Raw genomic sequence first — 19,687 nt, 5'->3', positions numbered from 1 at the left:
TCAGTTCTCCACTGACATTATTCACCAGAGGTAGCCCTGAGAACTTCACAAGGTTCTTCAGCATCATACCATATTCTTTATTGTGTCCTGTAGGGAATTAATCAGTTTACCTTCAATAGCAAGCACATGTGGCAGAATAGCAAGAGATAATATTGGAGAAGTTCCTTGGAGAGGTACTTGTAGAGAACATCAGCTGCTAGGCTAAGAATATTAAAGATTATTCTTTAACTACCCACCTTCATGGAGAATCTACTCGCAGCAGCCCTGTGAGATAAATAGTTCCAAATCATCTTCCTTTTACAGATGAGGAAATTAAGACTCTGAGAGGTTAAGTGATTTACCTGTAGACACATTATAAATCACAGAACTCAAATTTAAACCTACAGCGTCTGGCTGCAGTTCCATCACACTTCTCATGCTGTGTCACGAGGTAATGAGGAATCATGAAAGGGTTTTGAGCAGGACCGTAAAGCATACAAAGAGGTCTGTTAGGAATAGTTATTGGGCATGGGTATTGAGAGGATTTAAGGAGAGAAAAATTAGAGGAAATTAGTTAGAAGCAAATTACAGAGTAGATCAGGTGGGAGGTGATTTAGAACCTGAATTAATGTGATATTGGGTATGGAAAAGGAGAAATCCATTTGGGAGCTTTACAAAGGAAGGACAGGTAGGAGATAATTGGCGAATAGATTGAAGGAACAATGTCAGAGGAGAAGTCAAGGATAATTCCAAGAGTCCTAAGAGAAATAATGGCACCATTGATAGGAAGAGGGAAGTCTGGAAGGGGGGAGGAGGAGGGGAGAAGGGGCAGAAAGAGGAAATAAAGATTATGATTTAGTCCTGTTAGTTTAGATGCAATGGCAGGTCGTCCAAATGAAAACATTGAGCAGGGAGTTAAAGGACTGGAGCTGGTCTTGTGACTGTCATTAGTAAGTAACAAGTTCATTTTAATCTGGAATTACAATTGATCTTGGATTTCTGAAAAGCCAGCTATGTGTGAGAGAGAATGGGTCAGAGTGACATTGTTAAAAGTTAAAATAGAAAAAAAAAATTAGTATACTATATACATTTTTCTTTCATCTGCCTTTTAGCATTATTTGATGTCATAGCTTATGAAGTGAATTATTTTGAAATTTAAATAAAAGTAATACTCACACGCTCTTTTTCCAGGATTCCTCTGCTGCCTAAACACCCAAAACAGAGCCACCAACATCCTACTGGTGGCAGAAAAAGGACAAAGGAAAATTTCTAGAGAAGAGATCATATTCCTCTTTGTTTTTCTAGAACCCATCACAATAAAACTCAAGCCCCTTCAGGACCTGTCAGTCCCCTTCAGGCCTTGCCTAGGCCCACCCACAATGATAACAACATTACACCATAAAGCATTGGGACTTTAGGAGGGGTCTTCATAAAACTAATCAATAGGAACACAATTATTCTGACCAAAAAGAGCCAGCTGTTGTAGCTACCGATGGTAAGGCCCAAGGAGAAATTAAATGATGGCAGGGAGAGAAAAAGAAATGGCTAAAAAGAACAAAATTTTCAACTGCTTACTTGAGTTGTCATTTACAGGATCACAGAATTTCAGAGTTGGAGGGGACCTCAGCAACTATCAAGGCTAATGCATACACAAAAGGGGTCCTTAAGGTAACATGCCCCATAAGTACTTGTGTGTTCTCTGCTTAAAGGACTTCAAGGAGAGAGAAACTACCACCTTCAAAAGAAACCCATTCTCCTTATTTTTTAATTTTTCATCAATTTATATTGGGGGTTTTTTAGGTTTAAAAAGCTTTCTTTTTTTTTTTCATTTTTACTCTTTCAGTTTTGTTGATTTATTTTCTACTTTACAAATATTTACATATTATTCCCACCTTGTGAGGTATTTCTTGTAACAAAGAATTAAGTTAAACTAGTATAATGACCTTGTCAAGAATCTTGATAGAATAATACAATAAATAATTAAAGAAAATTGTGCTGAAGCATTAGAACAAGAGGGGAAAGTAGAAATAGAAAAAATCCACCAATCACCCTCCTGAAAGAGATCGCATGAGGAAAACCCACAGGAATATTATAGTTACATTCCAAAACCCCCACCTCAAGGATAAAATATTACAAGCAACAAGTAAAAAAAATCTATTTAAATATGGCAGTGCCAAAAATAGAATTACACAAGACCTAGCCATGATGACAATAAAAGACCATAGATCTTCGAACACAATATATCTAAGAGCAAAAGAACTGGGGTTCCAACCGAAAATATCATTCCTAGAAAAGCTAGGCATAATCCTGAATGGGAAAAAAAAATTGACATTTGATGAACTGTCAGACTTTCCGTATTTTGTTTAAAAAAAACCTGAACTTAATAGAAGATTTTACATACAAGAGCCAAGGGAAATATAAGGTACATACCAAAGACTAATTGCAAGGGACTCAGTGAGGACAGACTATTTACCTTTTATGCAAAATGTATGCGTAAGATTTTTATTAGTAATTGGATAGTTTATAAAAAGGACTAAGGTAGACCTGAGTATGGTATGACTTTTAAAAGTAAAACCTTTTTGGAACGGCTAAAAAGAGTAATTATCTTTTTTTTCCTTTTTGCCTTTTTTTGGAGGGCAATTGGTTTTAAGTAACTTGACCAAGGTTACGCGGCTAGTTTTGTTTTGTGTGGGTGTTAAGTGTGTGGCCAGAACCTAACTCGGGTCCTCCTGACTCCTGGGGCCTGTGCTTTACTCACTGAGCCACCTGGCCACCCCTAAGTGTTTTTCTTTTTTTTTTTTTTTTGAGTAATTATCTTATACAAATGAGGTATAAGAGGAAGAAATGACACAGAGGGATTAGAAGGGGGAGGAGGACTGTTAGTTCTGGAAACCTACTTTCATCAGGAGTGGGTTCAAGAGGGAACAATCTATATATCTATGTCTAATCTATATCTATATATCTAATCTACATCTAAATATCTATATCTATCACTGTATCTAGAAGAATATAAAAGTCTTCTAAATTCAAAAAAATAAAACACCAAGGGCATAGGGAGAAGGGAAAGGATAAGGGAGGCATCTTTAGAGGGGAGGGTAAGGGAATAGGTTAAAGGAGGGTATAGAAGGGTGTTTAGATTAATGAGAATGGGAGGATAAGGGAATTATAATCTACCCCTTGGAGGGGGGTAGATTAAGTAAGAGGAGGGTGGTAGTGTGTAGAAGTAGAGAAGTTAGGAGGGATAGGAAATAAGAGATATACACAAACATAAAAACAAATATCAGAAGTTGAATTTGTTGGGGAAAGCATGTGTCTATATATGCATTATATGTGCACATATATGTATATATATATATGTTTGTATGTATATATCCACGCTTAATTGTAGCCTTCCGTGAGAAAGGGGGAAGGAGGGGAACTAATAACATAAAAAGTGCAGAGCAGAGAACAAAAGAAAACTTACAAGGAAGCAAAGAAAAGATAGCTCCCAACACAATGCATAGTATTTATTATATAGGCTTTCTTGAAATGGAAATTTATTGCTACACACACACACACACACACACACACACACACACACACATATACATATATTTGCTTTTTGTTTTGGAGGGGGGAAGGCAGGGCAATTGGGGTTAAGTGACTTGCCCAAGGTCACACAGCTAGTAAGTGTTAAGTGTCTGAGGTCAGCTGCCCTCAGATCCTCCTGACTCCAGGGCCGGTGCTCTATTCACTGTACCACCTAGCCACCCCAATTGCTACATATTTTTAATCCTCTTTTATGTTCTGCAGTGCACCTGATATGCTTTTTTTTCTTTTCTTGTTTTGCATTTAAGTTTCAATATTTAAGTTTATAATATGTTTCTTTTTCTTTTCTTATTATGTAATTAAATTTTAGTAATAAAAAAATTAGATTTAGACTAACACTTCAGACCTTATACAAATACCCGAGAAAGCAAAGATTAAAAGGAGAACAATTAACTAGGGGAAAAAAGTCTTTGCAGCAAGTTTCTCTGACAAAATCTCATTTCTAAGACATATGAGGAACTGATTCAAATTTATAAGAAATAGAGACTTTTCTCAATTGATAAATGGTCTAAGGATATGAGCAAGGTAAGAAACCCAAGCTATTTAAAATCATATAAAAATATTCCATATTTTTATTATTAATCATTTATTAGAGAAATGGTGTTGTATAGTCATGTTTGATTCTTTATGACCCTATTTGTTGGACTACAGCAATCACAATTCCTTTAAGACACTGGCTGTGTGACCCTGGGCAAGTCACATAATCTCTACCCAATTTCCTCAGGGTTGTTGTGAGGTCAAAATATCTGGAAGAGGTCTTTGCAAACCTTAAAGTGTTATCTAAATGCTAACAATCTATTATTGTTATTGAAGAACTTAAAGTATAGATAGAGTAGAAAGAGGTTTCACCCTAAGCAGACCTGCTTATTTATTATTTATTATATTCATAATATCTGGATATTATGAATCCCCATTCCCCTTCCTGAGACACCAAATCAACTTAACTCTTGATATACAGATAAATTCTATTATCAAGTGAAAGATTGCTAAGGGCTTTCTACCTATGTGACTTTGGGTAAGTTAATTAAACTCCTTAGGCCCTGGTTTCCTCATTGGTAAAATGAGGGTGCTGGGGTTAAATGGTCTATGACAGTGGTGTCTCGAGGCTGCATGTGGCCCTCTAGGTCCTTAAGTGCAGACCTTTGGCTGAATTCAAACTTGACAGAACAAATCCTTTGACTGAATCCAAACTTCATAGAACAAATTCTTTGATTAAATCTAAACTTCACAGAACAAATCCTTTGACTGAATCCAAACTTCACAGATCGTTCTGTGAAGTTTGGATTCAGTCAAAGGGCTGTTCTTGAGGACCTAGAGGGCCATATATGGCCTCGAGGCTGCAGGTTCCCCACTCTGGTCTATAAGGTCTCTTCTAACTGGACAACTATGATTCTTTAATTCTTCCCAAGTCCCCGGCTAATATGGGTGAGGTCCTCATGGGACAGGTTACAATTGAAGAAACAGAAGAAAGTCTCCAGTCCTTCATACCAAGGACAGTCTCTAATAATCTCCCAGCATGCATTGGTTTCCAAAAAAAGCAGGAGAAAGCAGAATACTTCATGAAGCCCCTGGTTAGGCTCATTCTCCATATAAGGTGACCTGACAATATGGCCCAGATTCAAGGTGAAAACCATCTGACCCTTTGGAAGCAACTGTGCAGCCCAGTAAGAGACCCAGATGTATCTTGTATACCATAGAAGGGAAGGATGAGTCAGTGGGTGGCTGGAGAACTAGCCACTCACGAGGCTCCCTGACCCCACACAACCCCAGATGGACACAGCCTCTCCAGCTGCCCAAAGGCCAGGCCAGAGAGCCCGTCACAAAGCCAAATGCTGTGGGGATAGAGACATTCTAGAGTGGCATCACAGCCAGGAGACACACCCTGCTTGGGAGGACAGCTGCCAGGCTGATCTTCACTCTGGACAAGGAGAAGTCAGAGCTGACAGAGAGAAGACAGACGTGCCGTGCAGAGGATGGAAGTGAGTTGGGAGACTCAATCAACACTTCATAAAGATCGGTTTGTGTGCGAAAGTAACTTTGATTTAATGCCATGGCTCCTTGTGGTCCCTGTTCCCCAAGAAGGTCATATTTGTTATAGATTTGCTCTTTAACTAGAAGCTCCTGGCTATGACCGAGAAAGAACTTTGAAACCGAGAAAGAACTTTGAAACACAGTTCAAATCTAATCAGAATTAAGTAAAGGTGAGAGGTCCACAGGTGTTACACATTACACATGTTTTGGATTTTTTTTTCTGTGTATTGACCAGCTGTGCTGATCTCTTTTCCCTCTCTAAAACATAGTGTTTGTCTTATGGAACAGCTCTCTGGGAGGGGGAAGGGAAAGAATACTTGGGATAGCTATAATGATGTAAAAAACAAAAAATATCAGTAAAAACTTATTTTTTTTAAATAAGTGTGATTTTAGGAGTCCAGAAAATAGAATTCTTTGTGTTCACTCAGATGATTTTCACGCTCTTGGATACCAAATTAACTACATTCCAGAGAGGACATTACAAAGTCACCCAAAGCACAGTGTTTTACTGCCATTTCATGGCACCACATTTCTTCTTGATGCCAAGAATGAACACTTGGATGCACAGGGGAATGCGTGTTGCCTAAATACCCCTAGGTTCATATTCAGTTGAGTTATACAGGTTGCTTTTTTTGTCTAGATCAGGGGTGGGGAACCTGTAACCTCAAGACCTCTAGGTCTTCAAGTACAGCCCTTTGACTGAATCCAAACTTCACAGAGCAAATCCCCTTCGTAAAAGGATTTGTTCTGTAAAACTTGGGGTCAGTCAAAAGGCTGAACCCAAGGACCTGGAAGACCACATGTGGCCTCAAATCTGCAGGTTCCCCACCCCTGGTCCAGATCTTGTTCTTCATAACTATAGAGGTCACTATGTGAGAAATTCTCCCTACCAAGGTGGGTCAGCACATACTTTGTCATTTATAGTCTGAGAGAGTTACCTGGACACTGTCATTTTCTAGGGTCCTACCCAGGGTCACATGACAAATATGTGTCAGACACCAGACTTGATCCTTGGTCTTCCAAACTCCAAGATTCAGTTGTGTATTCATCATGCTACATTGCTTCTACACACACCATGTGTTGAATCCAGTAAATCCAAGCTGAATTCTGCTGTCTTGTCTTAATTCCTCAGTTTCTTACCATTTAATTATACTACCATATAAGAACTACTAAAGAGGTCATAGAATCTAAAGTTTTTAGAACTGAAAGAACTTTACTATCATTTCAGATGAAGAAATTCAAATAAAGATATGAGAAGACCCCCTACCCTACTCCTCTGAAGAGGTGGGAAGTTCATAGGTAAGGTACCTTGCAAATATTTGCAGATTTTCATGATGTGTTGTTCAATTTTGCCAATTTTCTTCCTCTTTTGTCTTTTTTTTTTCTTAAAAAAAAAGATTCTTTGTTCAATGGAATGACTCTCTGGGAGGAGGGAAAGGGAAGGATACTGACAAAAGTTATCAATAAAATTTATTTTATGAAATAGAATTAAAGGCAATAAAATGAGAACATAGAGCTCTTGAAGAATTCAAAAGGAGAATCTATGGCTTAGAACCAAAGGTAAATATTTTTAATAAAGCAGAGGGTACCCTGAGAACCTGGAAACAGATTAAAGGAGAACAGCTAAATGACCCAGAATATCAGAAAGAATTCCCATAAGGAAAGGCTATGTAAGGAATACTGGAAGAAATAAGATGGTATATTAACCTTAAAGTGCTATAGAAAATGTCAATAGTCATAGTATAATCATAGATTTAAAATCGATGCTACCAGTTGCAATTTTTAAAATAATACCTTTTTTAAAAGTAATATCTTTAAAATAATGCACAAAATTATAGAAACTCAGATATTGACCAGTGCCTTCATTTGAAGCCCTCCTGTGAGGAGAAACTCATTAGTTCCTGACACAACTCCATTTCTCAGAACATTTCTTCTTAAAATGAAACAAGATCTTACTTCCAATAACTCCTAGAAGTAATCTTAGTTCTGCCTTGATGGAGTCAAGCAGAGTAAGTCAAATCCAGTCCCTTTCCTGCATTATAACCTTTCAAATATCTGAAAACAACCATTACATATCCTCCATCTTCTCTTCTCTAGTCTAACCATTTCCTATTCCTACATCGCATACTCATTTTATGATTTCAAGTCCCTTCGCTATCCTGAACACCCTCAATTCCATTTCATTCAATCTGGTCACACTTTCTAAGCATCTTCCATTTTCAAGGAACTGTGTTGAGTGCTGAGTATATAAAGACAAAAATTAATTGGTCCTCTCTGTCAAGGAGTTGACATTTTCCTGGGGAAATTCAAAATATATACAAATAAAAATGTAGGAGGCAAGAAAAGGGAGAGGGAAAAGTCACTAACAGCCATAAGGCTTGAGGAAGTCTTTACAGAAGAGTTGGAAACTGAGAAGAGACTTGAAGGAAGACAAATCTTCAAATATGAAGAGAGGAGAAGGAATACATTCCAGAAAAAGGTAAAGGTTTGTGGGAAGACACAGTGGCAGAAGGCAGAGGGTCAAGTTCAAGAACAACTATCAGTCTAGTTTAAATGTAATGTAGAGTTTTTTAAAGGAGGATTGTATAAAGCAAGACTGAAAATGTAGATTTTGGAAGATTTGAAAAGGGGAAGGGAGTGGGAGTTAAGAAGACTTGAGTTCAAATCTAGTCTCAGTCACTTACTATCTGTGTGACCCTGGTCCAGTCATCTAACCTCTGCCTGCCTCAATTTTCTCATCTGTAAAATGGAGATAATAGCACCTATTTCCCAGAATTGTTGTGAGGGTCTAATGAGATAATAATTGTAAAGCACTTAGGACAGTGTCTGATACACAGCAAACACTATATGAATGTTAGCTATTTAATTAATTGTTTAAATCATTATTGTTATTCTATTAGTCCCTGGGAGCCACCAAAAGTTTTGAGAAAGGGAATGACAGCATTAGTGCTGTGTCTTATGTAGTATGGGTGAGAATTGATAAGGAACTAAATTAAAGATGGTGGCTTTAGGAAAGGAGAGAAGGAAATAAATATATATTGTGAAAGTAGAATCTACAAGAGTTGGCAACTGACCAGGCTGAGAGGATGAGGAAAGAAGAGGGAAGAGTCAAAGGAAACTTTTTCCTATTCGTCTCCTGTTCATTCACACAATCACCATCTGAATTGAGGTCCACAGCATCTCCCCACTAAACAATGGCAATAGCTTCCTAATTGGTCTCTTTACTTGTCCAACTACAATCCATTCTCTATTTAGCCATCAAAGAGATTTTTCTTAAGCGCAGGACTTAGTATGCCACTCCTCTGGTCAGTAAACTACTATGGCTCCCTACTGCCTCCACAATTAAATAAAAAGTCATTTGTCTGGCTTTCAAAGCCCTTTGCAACCTGGCCTTTTCTCCTACCTTTCCAGTCTTTTTACATTGTACTTCCCTCCAAGCAGGCTATGATTCAGCGGCTCTGGATACCATGTCATTACTCACACACAGCATCCCTGGCCCCAGTTTATGACTTTGCACTGGCTGTGCCCCATGCCTAGAATGCCCTCTCAGTTTCCTTGTCTTCCTTCAAAACAGCTTAAACCCCACCTTCTGTAGGAGGGCCTTATTTTGGTTTGTTCAAAGGTGGAGAAGGTGGAAAGACAAGAAAATGTCTATTTGAAAAAAGTAAAAATTCAATAAAAAATGAAAAGTTTGAAAAACAATAGAAAAATTTTTAAATTAATTTTTAGACTAGGGTGGCAATTCCTAGAGTTTTAAAGATTCTATTTCTATAGAATGACTTAGGGACTGATCTATTCCACAAAAAGATGATGTGTACTTGGAACCGATTCAGTGACTTAGGAAGTTCTCCTCTATGTAATGTTTTTAATATCAATAGAAAGAGATTTCAAACTTTCCTATCCCATACCAAAGTGGATACTGTTAATTTCAAAGGGATGAAAGCTCTATTCTGTTTTAACCTTAAAAAGACCTTATAAAGTATTGGTCTTTTGTAGTTGGGTCTTCATCTATGTATGCACATTGCTACATATAAAAATTACATCTTACAATAGAGGCTTTCATACACATTATCTATGCAACAAGTGTGCATCCCACAGGTGTAATGAGTGTTGTCATTGTGTGGCTTGAAAGGAGGAAGAGTAGAAATTTCTAGCCTCTTCTCCCCCCACCTTTCTCCAAGGATGACTCTAACTTCTGCTTGGAGGAGGAGTAAGAAATTGAAACCAGACACCACTCTGCTTTCCTCAGAGAGAGGGGGTACCAGATTAGAATTATATATATATATATATATATATCTGTTCCCTTAAATATCATTAGTCTAAGGGATATGACCAGACTCCATCTAACTTCTGATCATTTTGCCATCATTATTGGAGGGAAAGAGGATCCCAAGCGCTATATCCACCTCCTGACCCCTTTTCCACCTAATACCAATTCCACAATGAATACATGATAGGGAATAGCAAAGAAACCCATTTGTTAAAATCATTTGTTTATAGATGTAAATTATTCGAGATTGAATTCTCTGACACAGTCTCCCTTATGATACAGCATACAATAAAGAACTAAGTCAATTAAGAAACAATGTCCTTGCCTTCCAGAAGGTTCATATTCTAAAACATGCTTATGGTCAACAAGCTTGTTACCATTAGTGGAGAATCCTGCTTACATTCCAAATGAAGAGTGGGATAGGGGCAGGGGGAAGGAGGGGAGAGGGAAGAGTCTATTTACCAAGGAGTCCCACACCCTTAAAGAAGACTCAGAGAATGGGTTCACCTCCTTCTGTGCAATGCTTTGAAAATTAAAACCTTAAGTGTCCAGTTTTACAAATGCACATATTGTCCAAATGAAATAAGACACTACTAGCAAATTGAAATCAAGATTGGGGGAAGTGGGGTGGGGCACTGGGAGGAGGAATGGAGTAGAGGCAGAGAGAAGAAGAATTCTATTCTAAGTTTGTAGGCATTTCCCAGGGTGAAGGAAATCCCCCCATTTGTCATCAGAGGGTGGGTCAGCTGCTGTAATGGGACTTTGGCTGTTACACAGCATAGATCATGTTTAAAACAAATACCTAGAGCGCCTGGCTAAAATAGTCATATACTACCAGCATGTGTGCATTACTAAATTGTATCTAAGCATCTATCTTCCCCACACTGGTGTGAAAAGTACCAGAAGGAAACCATGCATTTTTTTCCCCTTTTTTGCTCAGTGTTCACTACCCCTCCCCACCCCCTAACCATGCCCAATTCAATGTTTGCTTTTATTCACCACGCTCCAGAACCAGCTCTCACACCTTGGGCTCTTTGAAGTGCTGGCATTTCTTCCAAGTGTTGAATACGTGGCATTTTATTATAATTATAAACTATGTTGTCTTACCAGAGTGTCTGGTTCTCGCTGCATAACTATATACCTTAAGACTAATGCCACACATTATCATCAACATTTACAATGGATTTCAGTCTAGACACAAAGTCAAAGCAAAATTTCCATTATCTACTGTCTTTCTGGTGGTCATTTGTCTTCCTGTTCTTTGTGATGAACACTCCCTATTCCTCTTCCTTTATTCAAGAAAATTTCAAGTATGGTAAGGAACCCTCCATAGTAGCATATATGGGAATTCAGTAGAGATTTCTACATAATCAAATACTAATTAAATTAATATCTATGGTGAAGAGAGATTACTAAATTACAAGGCACTGTTTGTGATTCTTTTTTTTTTAACTGCTACTAGCACTGTGTTAAAAACTAAAGTAATTTCATTAGGGGACCTAAATCATTGTACATTATATTCTATAAATATTCATGTGTGCTAAAATAATGATAGCAATACCAAAAATTTAATTTGACCTTGCAAGTAAATTTGTTGCTAAATTGTATTAAAACAATACATGCACCCTGAATATTTTGTGGCTCCTTAAAGCAATGTAACACTATACACCAAGAAGAGGAAAAGAATCAATGAATAACTTCTTGGTTGAAATTTGTTAGACACAAATCATAAATATATAATGTATAATTTTTTTTATTTTTCAATAAATGAAATTAAAAAGTGAAATACTTGTATATTGAATAAACATTTATTATAAACTCACAGGAGGTTGTGATTATTATTATTCTTATATTTATCTTTCCATCAAACAAATAAGCAGGGGTGGCCAGGTAGCACAGCGACTAAGAGCACCAGCTCCAGTGTCAGGATGACCTGGGGATTGAATCCGGGCTTAGACACTTAGCACCCACCCAGAAACACCTGGCCGTGTAACCTTGAGCAAGTTACTTAACCCCAATTGCTTAGGGGCGGCCAGGTGGCTCAGCGAGTAAAGAGCACCAGCTCCAGTGTCCGGATGACCTGGGGATCAAATCTGGGCTCAGATACTTAGCACCACACCCAGAAATAACTGGCCGTGTAACCTTGAGCAAGCTACTTAACCCCGATTGCTTTAAAAAAAAAATAAGCAAATTTTGTTAATTGCCCATAGATCAAATCAGGGAATTATAGAATCTTAAAGTGGGACGGGACCTTTGAACTCCCAATTAATGCAGGAATTCCTTCTATAGCATCTTTAATGAATAGTCAGTCATTCAGCCTCTCCATTAATATCTATGATGAAAAGAGATCACTAAATTACAAGGCATTATTGGCCAACTCAAACTGTAAGAAAATTATTTCTTTGTTCACCCCAAATCTGTATCCTTGTAACATTCACCTATTAATCCTAGTTCTTTCCAGAGTAACAAGGAACAAATATACTCCCTTTCAGTCTTTTCTGCAAAGCAACTCTTTGGTCTAAAGACAGCTATGATGCCTTCAATAGTCTCAGTCATTACATAGAACCAAAGTCAGAGACTACTAAAGACCTCCCTCCAGGTAGACACAAAGCTATTGATGTACCTTCCATGTTCACTAGATAAGAATATAGGATTGAAGGTATTTTAAGTGCCCTTGGATTAAGCATCCAACTTTACTTCATTTCAAGTGGTTTCTAGTTCATCATCCTAGTCACCCTGTCATGGAATGGGTGGTAAATGGACCTAAAAATCATCCTAGTCACCCTCTCTAGCTGGTAAATGGACCTAAAAATGTGGTGAGCAGAAGGGAAGACAATACTTCAGATCTGGTTGGACCAATGAGGAGGACAACAGGACTATTACTTCCTTGAACATTCTTGTGCATAGTAGGCATTTTATAGATGTTTATTGGATCAAATCCCCTTCATCCAGACATTGTAATGTGGGCATTGTGTTTTTACTACTCATCCTAAGATTGTTGATATAGGTTGTTTGGGTTTCTTTAAGAAACAGTATCATAAGGCTCAAGTCAAGTCTATGTTAAGCTAAAATCCCCAGAGCTTTTTCACATGAAGTGCTAACAAGCAATCAAATTTATTTAGCTCCTACTATGTGGCAAATACCAGGCTAAGCACAGGAAATGAAATACAAAGTACATTCTCTATTCTCAAGGACAAATCAAGGTTTCCTTCACCCTATTTTTAACCTAGATGCTTTATTCTTCTTAAATTTCATCCTGTTGACTTCAGCCTAATGTTCCAACCTGTTAAGATAAATTTAAATCTTAGATGCCACTTGTATTAGCTACTCTTTCCAGTTTTTTGCCATCTACAGACTTAGTAAGCATGCTTTCCATATCATTGTCTTAGTCATTAAACAGGATAAAGCCAAGGTCCAAGACTACTAAAGACCTCCCTTCAGGTAGACAAAAAGTTATTAATGCATATTCCTTGTTCAACTGAATAAGAATATACCTAATAGCATCATTCTTCCCACATTTCACCATCTTACCCATGGGATCATAAAAGACTCTTTCAAATGCTTTGTCAAAATCAACATATCCTATACCTTCGGCATTCCCCTATCTACACCAAAAACCTATCAAAAAATGAAATCAGTTTGGCATGATTTATTCTTGAAGAACACTCTTGTCTTTTTATGACTATTGAATTAATTCTACATGTTCATTATCTGTTTAATAACCTGCATAAAAATTTGCCAGGGTTCCATGTCTATATTTTACAGTACCAATTCTTTCTCTCTTTATAAATACAGGGTCATATTTGGCCATCTTTAACTTTCTAGCATCTCTTCTTTTGTACATGATTTATTAAAGATTACAGATAGCCATTAGGAGATTACATATGCAACCTTCAGCACCCTGGGATGAAATTCATCTGGTTCTATAGGCATAAATTCATTGTAAGCACCACGTGATCTGTGTGAATCTTTTCACCTAACTTGAGCTAAAATTCCCTTTTTACATTATTTTTTCTGCCCTTTCCATTCTGAAGTCAATCATTCTCATGGAAGAACATAGAAGCACATTATAAAAATGTCAATCCCTTCCCAAATCTGCTAGAATTTATCCATCATAACATATCAAAAAGCTTTCTCTGATCCCCACATTCATTCAGTCAGTCAATGGAGAAGGTGATACACCTTGGTCCACCTTGAGAGTGACTCCCTTAGAGTTCCTTAGACTTAAGGGACTATACCTTAGTATATAGTCCCTCCAATTTCCAAATCATCTATTGTGATGATAGTTAGTAATGACCTTCCTCCTCAGTTCCCACATCACACTTTGGTTTTTTTCTTTAACTCACTAATACATTTACCATGAGATATTGCATATGATAGCTATGTTGGTATCTTCCACCATCTCACCCTTGTGCACACATACAACCATAAGATCATCTAACCTTTGTATCTGTCCCAATGCCTAGCACAGTATTCTACATACAGTAGGTGCTGAATAAATTGTGCTTGCTATTATTAGGAATGGTCTCATTAAGTCACCATTTCCTCATCTTATATATATTTTTTAATCCTATGATTATATCTATAAATGCAAGAGGAAGAGAAGAAATTTCTCCTGGCCAATTTAAACATAATTGTATATACCTGGTATTTTTTCATAATTAAGTATTTTCCTTGGTTTTTCATTGGTAATACTCCCCAAAGGGTTTGCTTTCATCTTCAATAAATAGAATCCATGTTCTCAGGGTTGGTTTTCCCCTTAATAGTGCTCATAGAATGTGACAATGAACCAAGCCTCCTCCACCAAATGTTAATGGCAAATAACATACAACTTTCTAAACTTGAATAAAAGGTGAGGTTTGGGGTGTCTGTGCCTGAAAAAAAAAATGTTTTAATAAGTCCACTTTACATAGCATGTGCATTTGCAACATAACCATGACATTATTTTTTCAAATAAATCAAAAAACACCAAATAATTAAATAGTACTAAAGGCCCACTCCCAAAACATATAAAATATGTACATGGTCTGTCTGATATGTTTTTAACATTCAAGAAATTCTTTCAGTTTTTAAGTCTTGCGGCATTTTTAAAAAGTTTAAACACAAGAACAATTTACTTTCCCACACTTTTTTTTCAAAGATGCAAAGGCTAAAATGTTGGCATTTTATAACTAAGCCCACAGTCCATCCAAGCAAAGGTCCATTCTATCATTACTTATCCAATCCCCATGTGTCTTTATGGCAAAATATTAGCAGTAGTATTCTGATCTTGAACCCTCATTTTTGAAGGCCATAGGAGAGTCTACACTTGACCTAGAACAAAGCAATAGCCTTTCTGATTCATCTGTCCGCTTTCGAGTCCAGAGTTCCCGTGAAGGATGGGGTCTGGGAGATAGTGTTTCAAACTGTATATAAGTCTCTTTTGCCAGTTCATCTTCCCTGATGGCCTTTGGCTTGTACTGAAGCCTAAGAACTTTGTACAAGAGATAGAAAATCAGCGATAAAACAACCACACAAGCAGCACTGCTTGCCACAATGAGAAAAGAAATCTGGGAGTTCGTCTTTTCATTCACTCTGTCAGTGGAGAAGGTGATACATTGGTCCATTTGGGGAGGGATTCCCTTGGGACAGACACAAGCCACGTACTGCATACCAGACTCCAAACCATCGATTGTAATTTGCGATTCACTGGAGTCAATGCTTAGTGGGATCATGTCCTCCTCACCATACTTGGAATACAGCACAGTAACAACAGTGCTCTGTGTAGCATTGATAGCCTTCCAGGTCAAAGTCACACTTTCATAGGTCTCATTAACTACCTGGAGGTTTTTTATTATGACACCAGGCTCGGTGATGTCTGCAGTACTCAATAATGATACCTCTTTCTTGCTGGCACTGGCTGGTGGAAGTTTGTTTCCATCCATCACCACTTTTGAATTCTTTTTTCCATTGGGGAAAGACTTGGGGGATTTTCTGCTGGTCTTCTTGGTGTTTGTTGATATTTCAGTGGTGATAGGAATAGTGGTAGAAGTGATGATGGGAGAAGAAAAAGAAGAAGAGGAGGAGAAGGAGGAAGAAGAAAAAGAGGAAGAAACAGAGGAAGAAGAAAATGAAGAGGTGGCTGGAGAGGATGGGAATGTAGTTATGGGTGTAGTCTTTTCAGATACATTCTTGGCCTCTTCCAAAGGCTGATCAGCACCGACTTTCTTTCCTGATTTTTGAGGAGGTGTAGTTGTGGTGACAATACCAACCACAGTAACACTGACAATGGCTTCTGATGTTCCAGCCAGGTTTTTGGCCTTGCAGCTGTAATCACCTGCATCCTTGTAAGAAATTCCAGCCAGGCTTATTATGGACCATCTGACTCCATTTCCTGGAGTTTCCTGAATTACTGAAAGAAAGAAGACCAGATGTTTATGAAGAGAGAGGAGAGCCTAGACCATCCAAGCCAACTGAGAAGTGACCAGCTGTCCATTCTAGAAGCAGCTTCTTCTTGTGGGAATTTTTATCTCAATGCTTAGATTAATAGTATTTTCAAAATATGTTTTCACTGAAAAAAAAAATGAAATCCAGTGCCATCATTTAAATGGAAGGCAGCGTATAACATTTTTCTGGAATGGATCATTCCTAGATCATACCCTGTAAGTCCCAAATCCTTGGACTTAAATCTAATTTCTCCATGCTGATAAGCCTTGGATTCTTTGGGATTATTTTAGCAGACTAATAAATATGGTTCTTAAAAAGAACCTGATAAATAATAAGCCAAGTCTTACCATCCAAGACATGAAAAATCTGCTTAAGATCTTACAAATCATGTTAGAACATGTTTCCACTTTCAATTTTTCAAAAGTTTGAATACTAATTTGACTTCTTTGGGTCTTGGTTTTCTCATCTGTAAAATTAGGGGACTGGATTGAGTAGCCTCTAAGATTCCTTAAACTTTGCAGTCCTATGATCCTAATATTAGTGGTATTTCCATGGTCTGAGAGTTTATTTACTTTCACTATATAAAACATTATCTACATGAAGCAATATCAGGCCCAGACTTTTATTAATTATTTTCCATTATGTGAGCCAGATTTCAATGGATTTAAAATATTCAACAAACATTACTCTACTCCTCATAGTGAACCTGCAAATACCACACATACGGAGAAACTGGATTTACTTATCCACCCAAGCAAAGTCAACCTCTGAATAGACTGATTTATGTTTATTAGTACAATAAAAAGGTACCAGTTTTGGTTTATAATAATTGATCCTCTTAAGCATTTATAGCATAAATTTTTATTGTCTGATGAGATGTGTGAAAACATTTTGGGGAAAAAAACAGCCTGTTGTGTTAAAAAAAAAAAAAGAGCATGCGGTTTAGTCAGGAGACCTAGGTTCAGGTTCTGACATTGTTTTTGGTGGTATCGTTTAGTCGGGTCTGACTCTTCATGTCCCCATTTGGGTTTTTTTTTTTGTTTTGCAAGATACTGGAGTCATTTGTCATTTCCTTCTCCAGCTCATTTTACAGGTGAAAAAAACTGAGGCAAACAGGGTTAAGTGACTTGCCCAAGGTCACATAGCCAGTAAGTGTGTAAAGGACAGATTTGAACACAGGAAGAAGAGTCCTCCTGAATCTAGCCCCAGCACTCTATCCACCGCACCACCTAGCTGCCCTTAACAAACTGTGTTTCCTTGGGAAAATCACAGAATTCATGAAATTTTAGAGATGAAATGGGGGCTCAGGAAGCCATTTAGTTAACCCATTCCAGGGCAGCTAGGTGGCACCATAGTGCATAGAGTGCTAGATCTAGAGTCAGAAGGACTCCTCTTCCTGAGTTCAAACCTGACCTCAGAGACTTACTGACTGTGTGACCCTGGGCAAGTCACTTAACCCTGTTTGCCTCAGTTTCTCCAGATAGAAAATGAGCTGGAGAAGGAAATGACAAACCCCTCCAGTATCTTAACCAAGAAAACCCCAGAAGGGGTCATAAATTGTCAAACACAACTAAGATAAAGAAACAGCAGCAATTCCTAAAAAATCAATCCCTCTACAGTATGGCTGAGAAGTGGTCATTGAACTCTTGTTTAGTAAACTCCAGTAAAAGGGAGCCCTCCTCCTAAGACCTCACATTCCACCTTTTCCTCCTTAAAATACCACAAGTTGTTCATAAAGTTTTTTTTTCCCCTTATTTTAAGTCTAAATTTACTTCTTTGTAACTTTCACCCAGAACTCCTAGCTCTGCTCTCTGCAACCAAGAAGACCAAGTAAATCTCATCCTCATACTATATCAAGGTTGTCCAGATACTTAAAGATACTGTACCACATTGGGCCTTATTTTCTCATCTGTAAAATGAAGGACCATTTGATCCCTAGACCAAATGATCCTTAAAATCCCTCCTAAATCTAAAATGTTAATCACTTCTGTTCTGAAGCAATCCAATGGAACATTTATCTCCAGAAGAGACTATGATGCTAGATAGGTTAACAAATTTGTCCAAGGTCACAGAGGAAGCTGATGTCAGAGCTAGAAAAGTAGCTTTAACTCTTAATCCATCATTCATAATATCATGCTGCTTCCTTCTAAGAGTCTGTTCTCACCAATGGGGCACTCCCTTCCCTGATGCAGATTGCAACCCCTCCATACCTTAATAGATAGTTTCATGAGTTGATGTAGAAAAAAAAAATCATCACTTGAGGGCCAAGTTTCTGTTTCTAAGACCTTAGCTAAGCCAGTCCTTAGATAACGAGAATGAAGTTTGTCATCCGTCCTGTCCTTGAAACCTTTCCTAATTGACAGGATATGGCAAAGCTTATGCCCTTTCAAAAACCCAGGGTCACATTTGAGACATAAAGTTGTATCTGAGGAAGACATCAGAGGAGGATTCTCTTGGGCTAAGAAAAAAATTGGGTTTTTTTTTCATTTACCTGGTCTGTCAGTTCCAGAAACACTCTTGGTTTGGGACATTTACAAGTTCTGACAGGTCTCACACATGTCAGTGGACTTTTTATGCCTTTCAGTGACTAGGATGCCATACAACATAGTTTCCTCATCTTTTAAGGAAAGAATTAGCCTAACCTACATGGCAGAGATTTGGTGGAGAGGTAAAACACTGGTAGATATTGATCCTATTATCTCCAATACAAGTCATTTCCCCATCTATTTGTCTTCAACAGTTTCAGAGTACATTTCTCAAATTAATTTGCTGGTCCTAAAACTCATGTTCAACCATGAGATTAATGTCAAACTTTTTTTAAACAGCACCCTAGAACTCTGGCCCATTTCTTAAGAATGGCTGAAAGAAAATAGTTACCTGTAGAGTTAACTGGTAAGTTGTCTTCCCTGGTCCAGATGAGCTGTGGAGTGGGGTACCCTGTGGCATCACAACGCAAGAGAACGTTGCTTCCTAGAGCTGATGTGATTTTGGTGGCCGAGGTCATCACTGATGGCTTCAGGCACTGTTCCAGCTCAGCCCTTTGAAACAAGATCCCTGCGAGGCTCTCTGGTCCACTACAGACCAGCAAGGGATCCAGAAACACCACAGTGGGGTCTACAATTTTTGACAGTTCCATCACTTTGGAAATGTGGCAGTCACAGAACCATGGATTATCCTGCAAACCTTAAATAGAAAACATAAAAGGTAGAGGATGAGTTCATCTTTCTGCCAGCCTTGCCCATGAACAAGACTGTTTTCATATATGAGAGAGCATGGAGCAATGGAAGGCAGGAAAGGAGACAGGAAGAAAAGGGAGGGAGGGAGGAAGGGAGGAAGGAAGGAAGGGAGGAAGGAAGGAAGGAAGGAAGGAAGGAAGGAAGGAAGGAAGGAAGG

The 19,687-nt window shown here is 38.0% G+C and overlaps 1 protein-coding gene and 1 long non-coding RNA gene across 3 annotated transcripts in view; one reads left to right on the top strand and one right to left on the bottom strand.

The window, feature by feature from the left end:
- Window positions 1-5,392: 5,392 nt before the first annotated feature.
- Window positions 5,393-16,289, top strand: LOC138169948 (uncharacterized). 2 transcript variants are annotated; one of them, XR_011170491.1, is made up of 3 exons: window positions 5,393-5,546; window positions 6,827-6,897; window positions 16,155-16,289. It is a non-coding gene; the product is annotated as an uncharacterized lncRNA (long non-coding RNA). The 2 variants fall into 2 exon arrangements; XR_011170490.1 differs by having other exon boundaries at window positions 5,393-5,768.
- LRIT3 (leucine rich repeat, Ig-like and transmembrane domains 3) overlaps window positions 14,638-19,687 on the bottom strand; it is a 24,703-nt gene continuing 19,653 nt past the window's right edge. The window contains exons 3-4 of the mRNA XM_069099478.1: window positions 19,172-19,477; window positions 14,638-16,259 (exon numbers count right to left, since the gene is read on the bottom strand). Of these exons, the coding sequence (XP_068955579.1) occupies window positions 15,118-16,259; window positions 19,172-19,477 (1,448 nt within the window). The 3' untranslated portion in view covers window positions 14,638-15,117. The remainder of the gene's footprint in view (window positions 16,260-19,171; window positions 19,478-19,687) is intronic.

This window comes from Petaurus breviceps, unplaced genomic scaffold (assembly GCF_028583685.1).
Source record: "Petaurus breviceps papuanus isolate PSGF00001 unplaced genomic scaffold, PetGlider_PUasm1.0 126, whole genome shotgun sequence".
NCBI classification, from domain to species: domain Eukaryota; kingdom Metazoa; phylum Chordata; class Mammalia; order Diprotodontia; family Petauridae; genus Petaurus; species Petaurus breviceps.
Note: the sequence above shows the minus strand (reverse complement) of the source record. Positions and strands in the feature narration are given on the sequence as shown.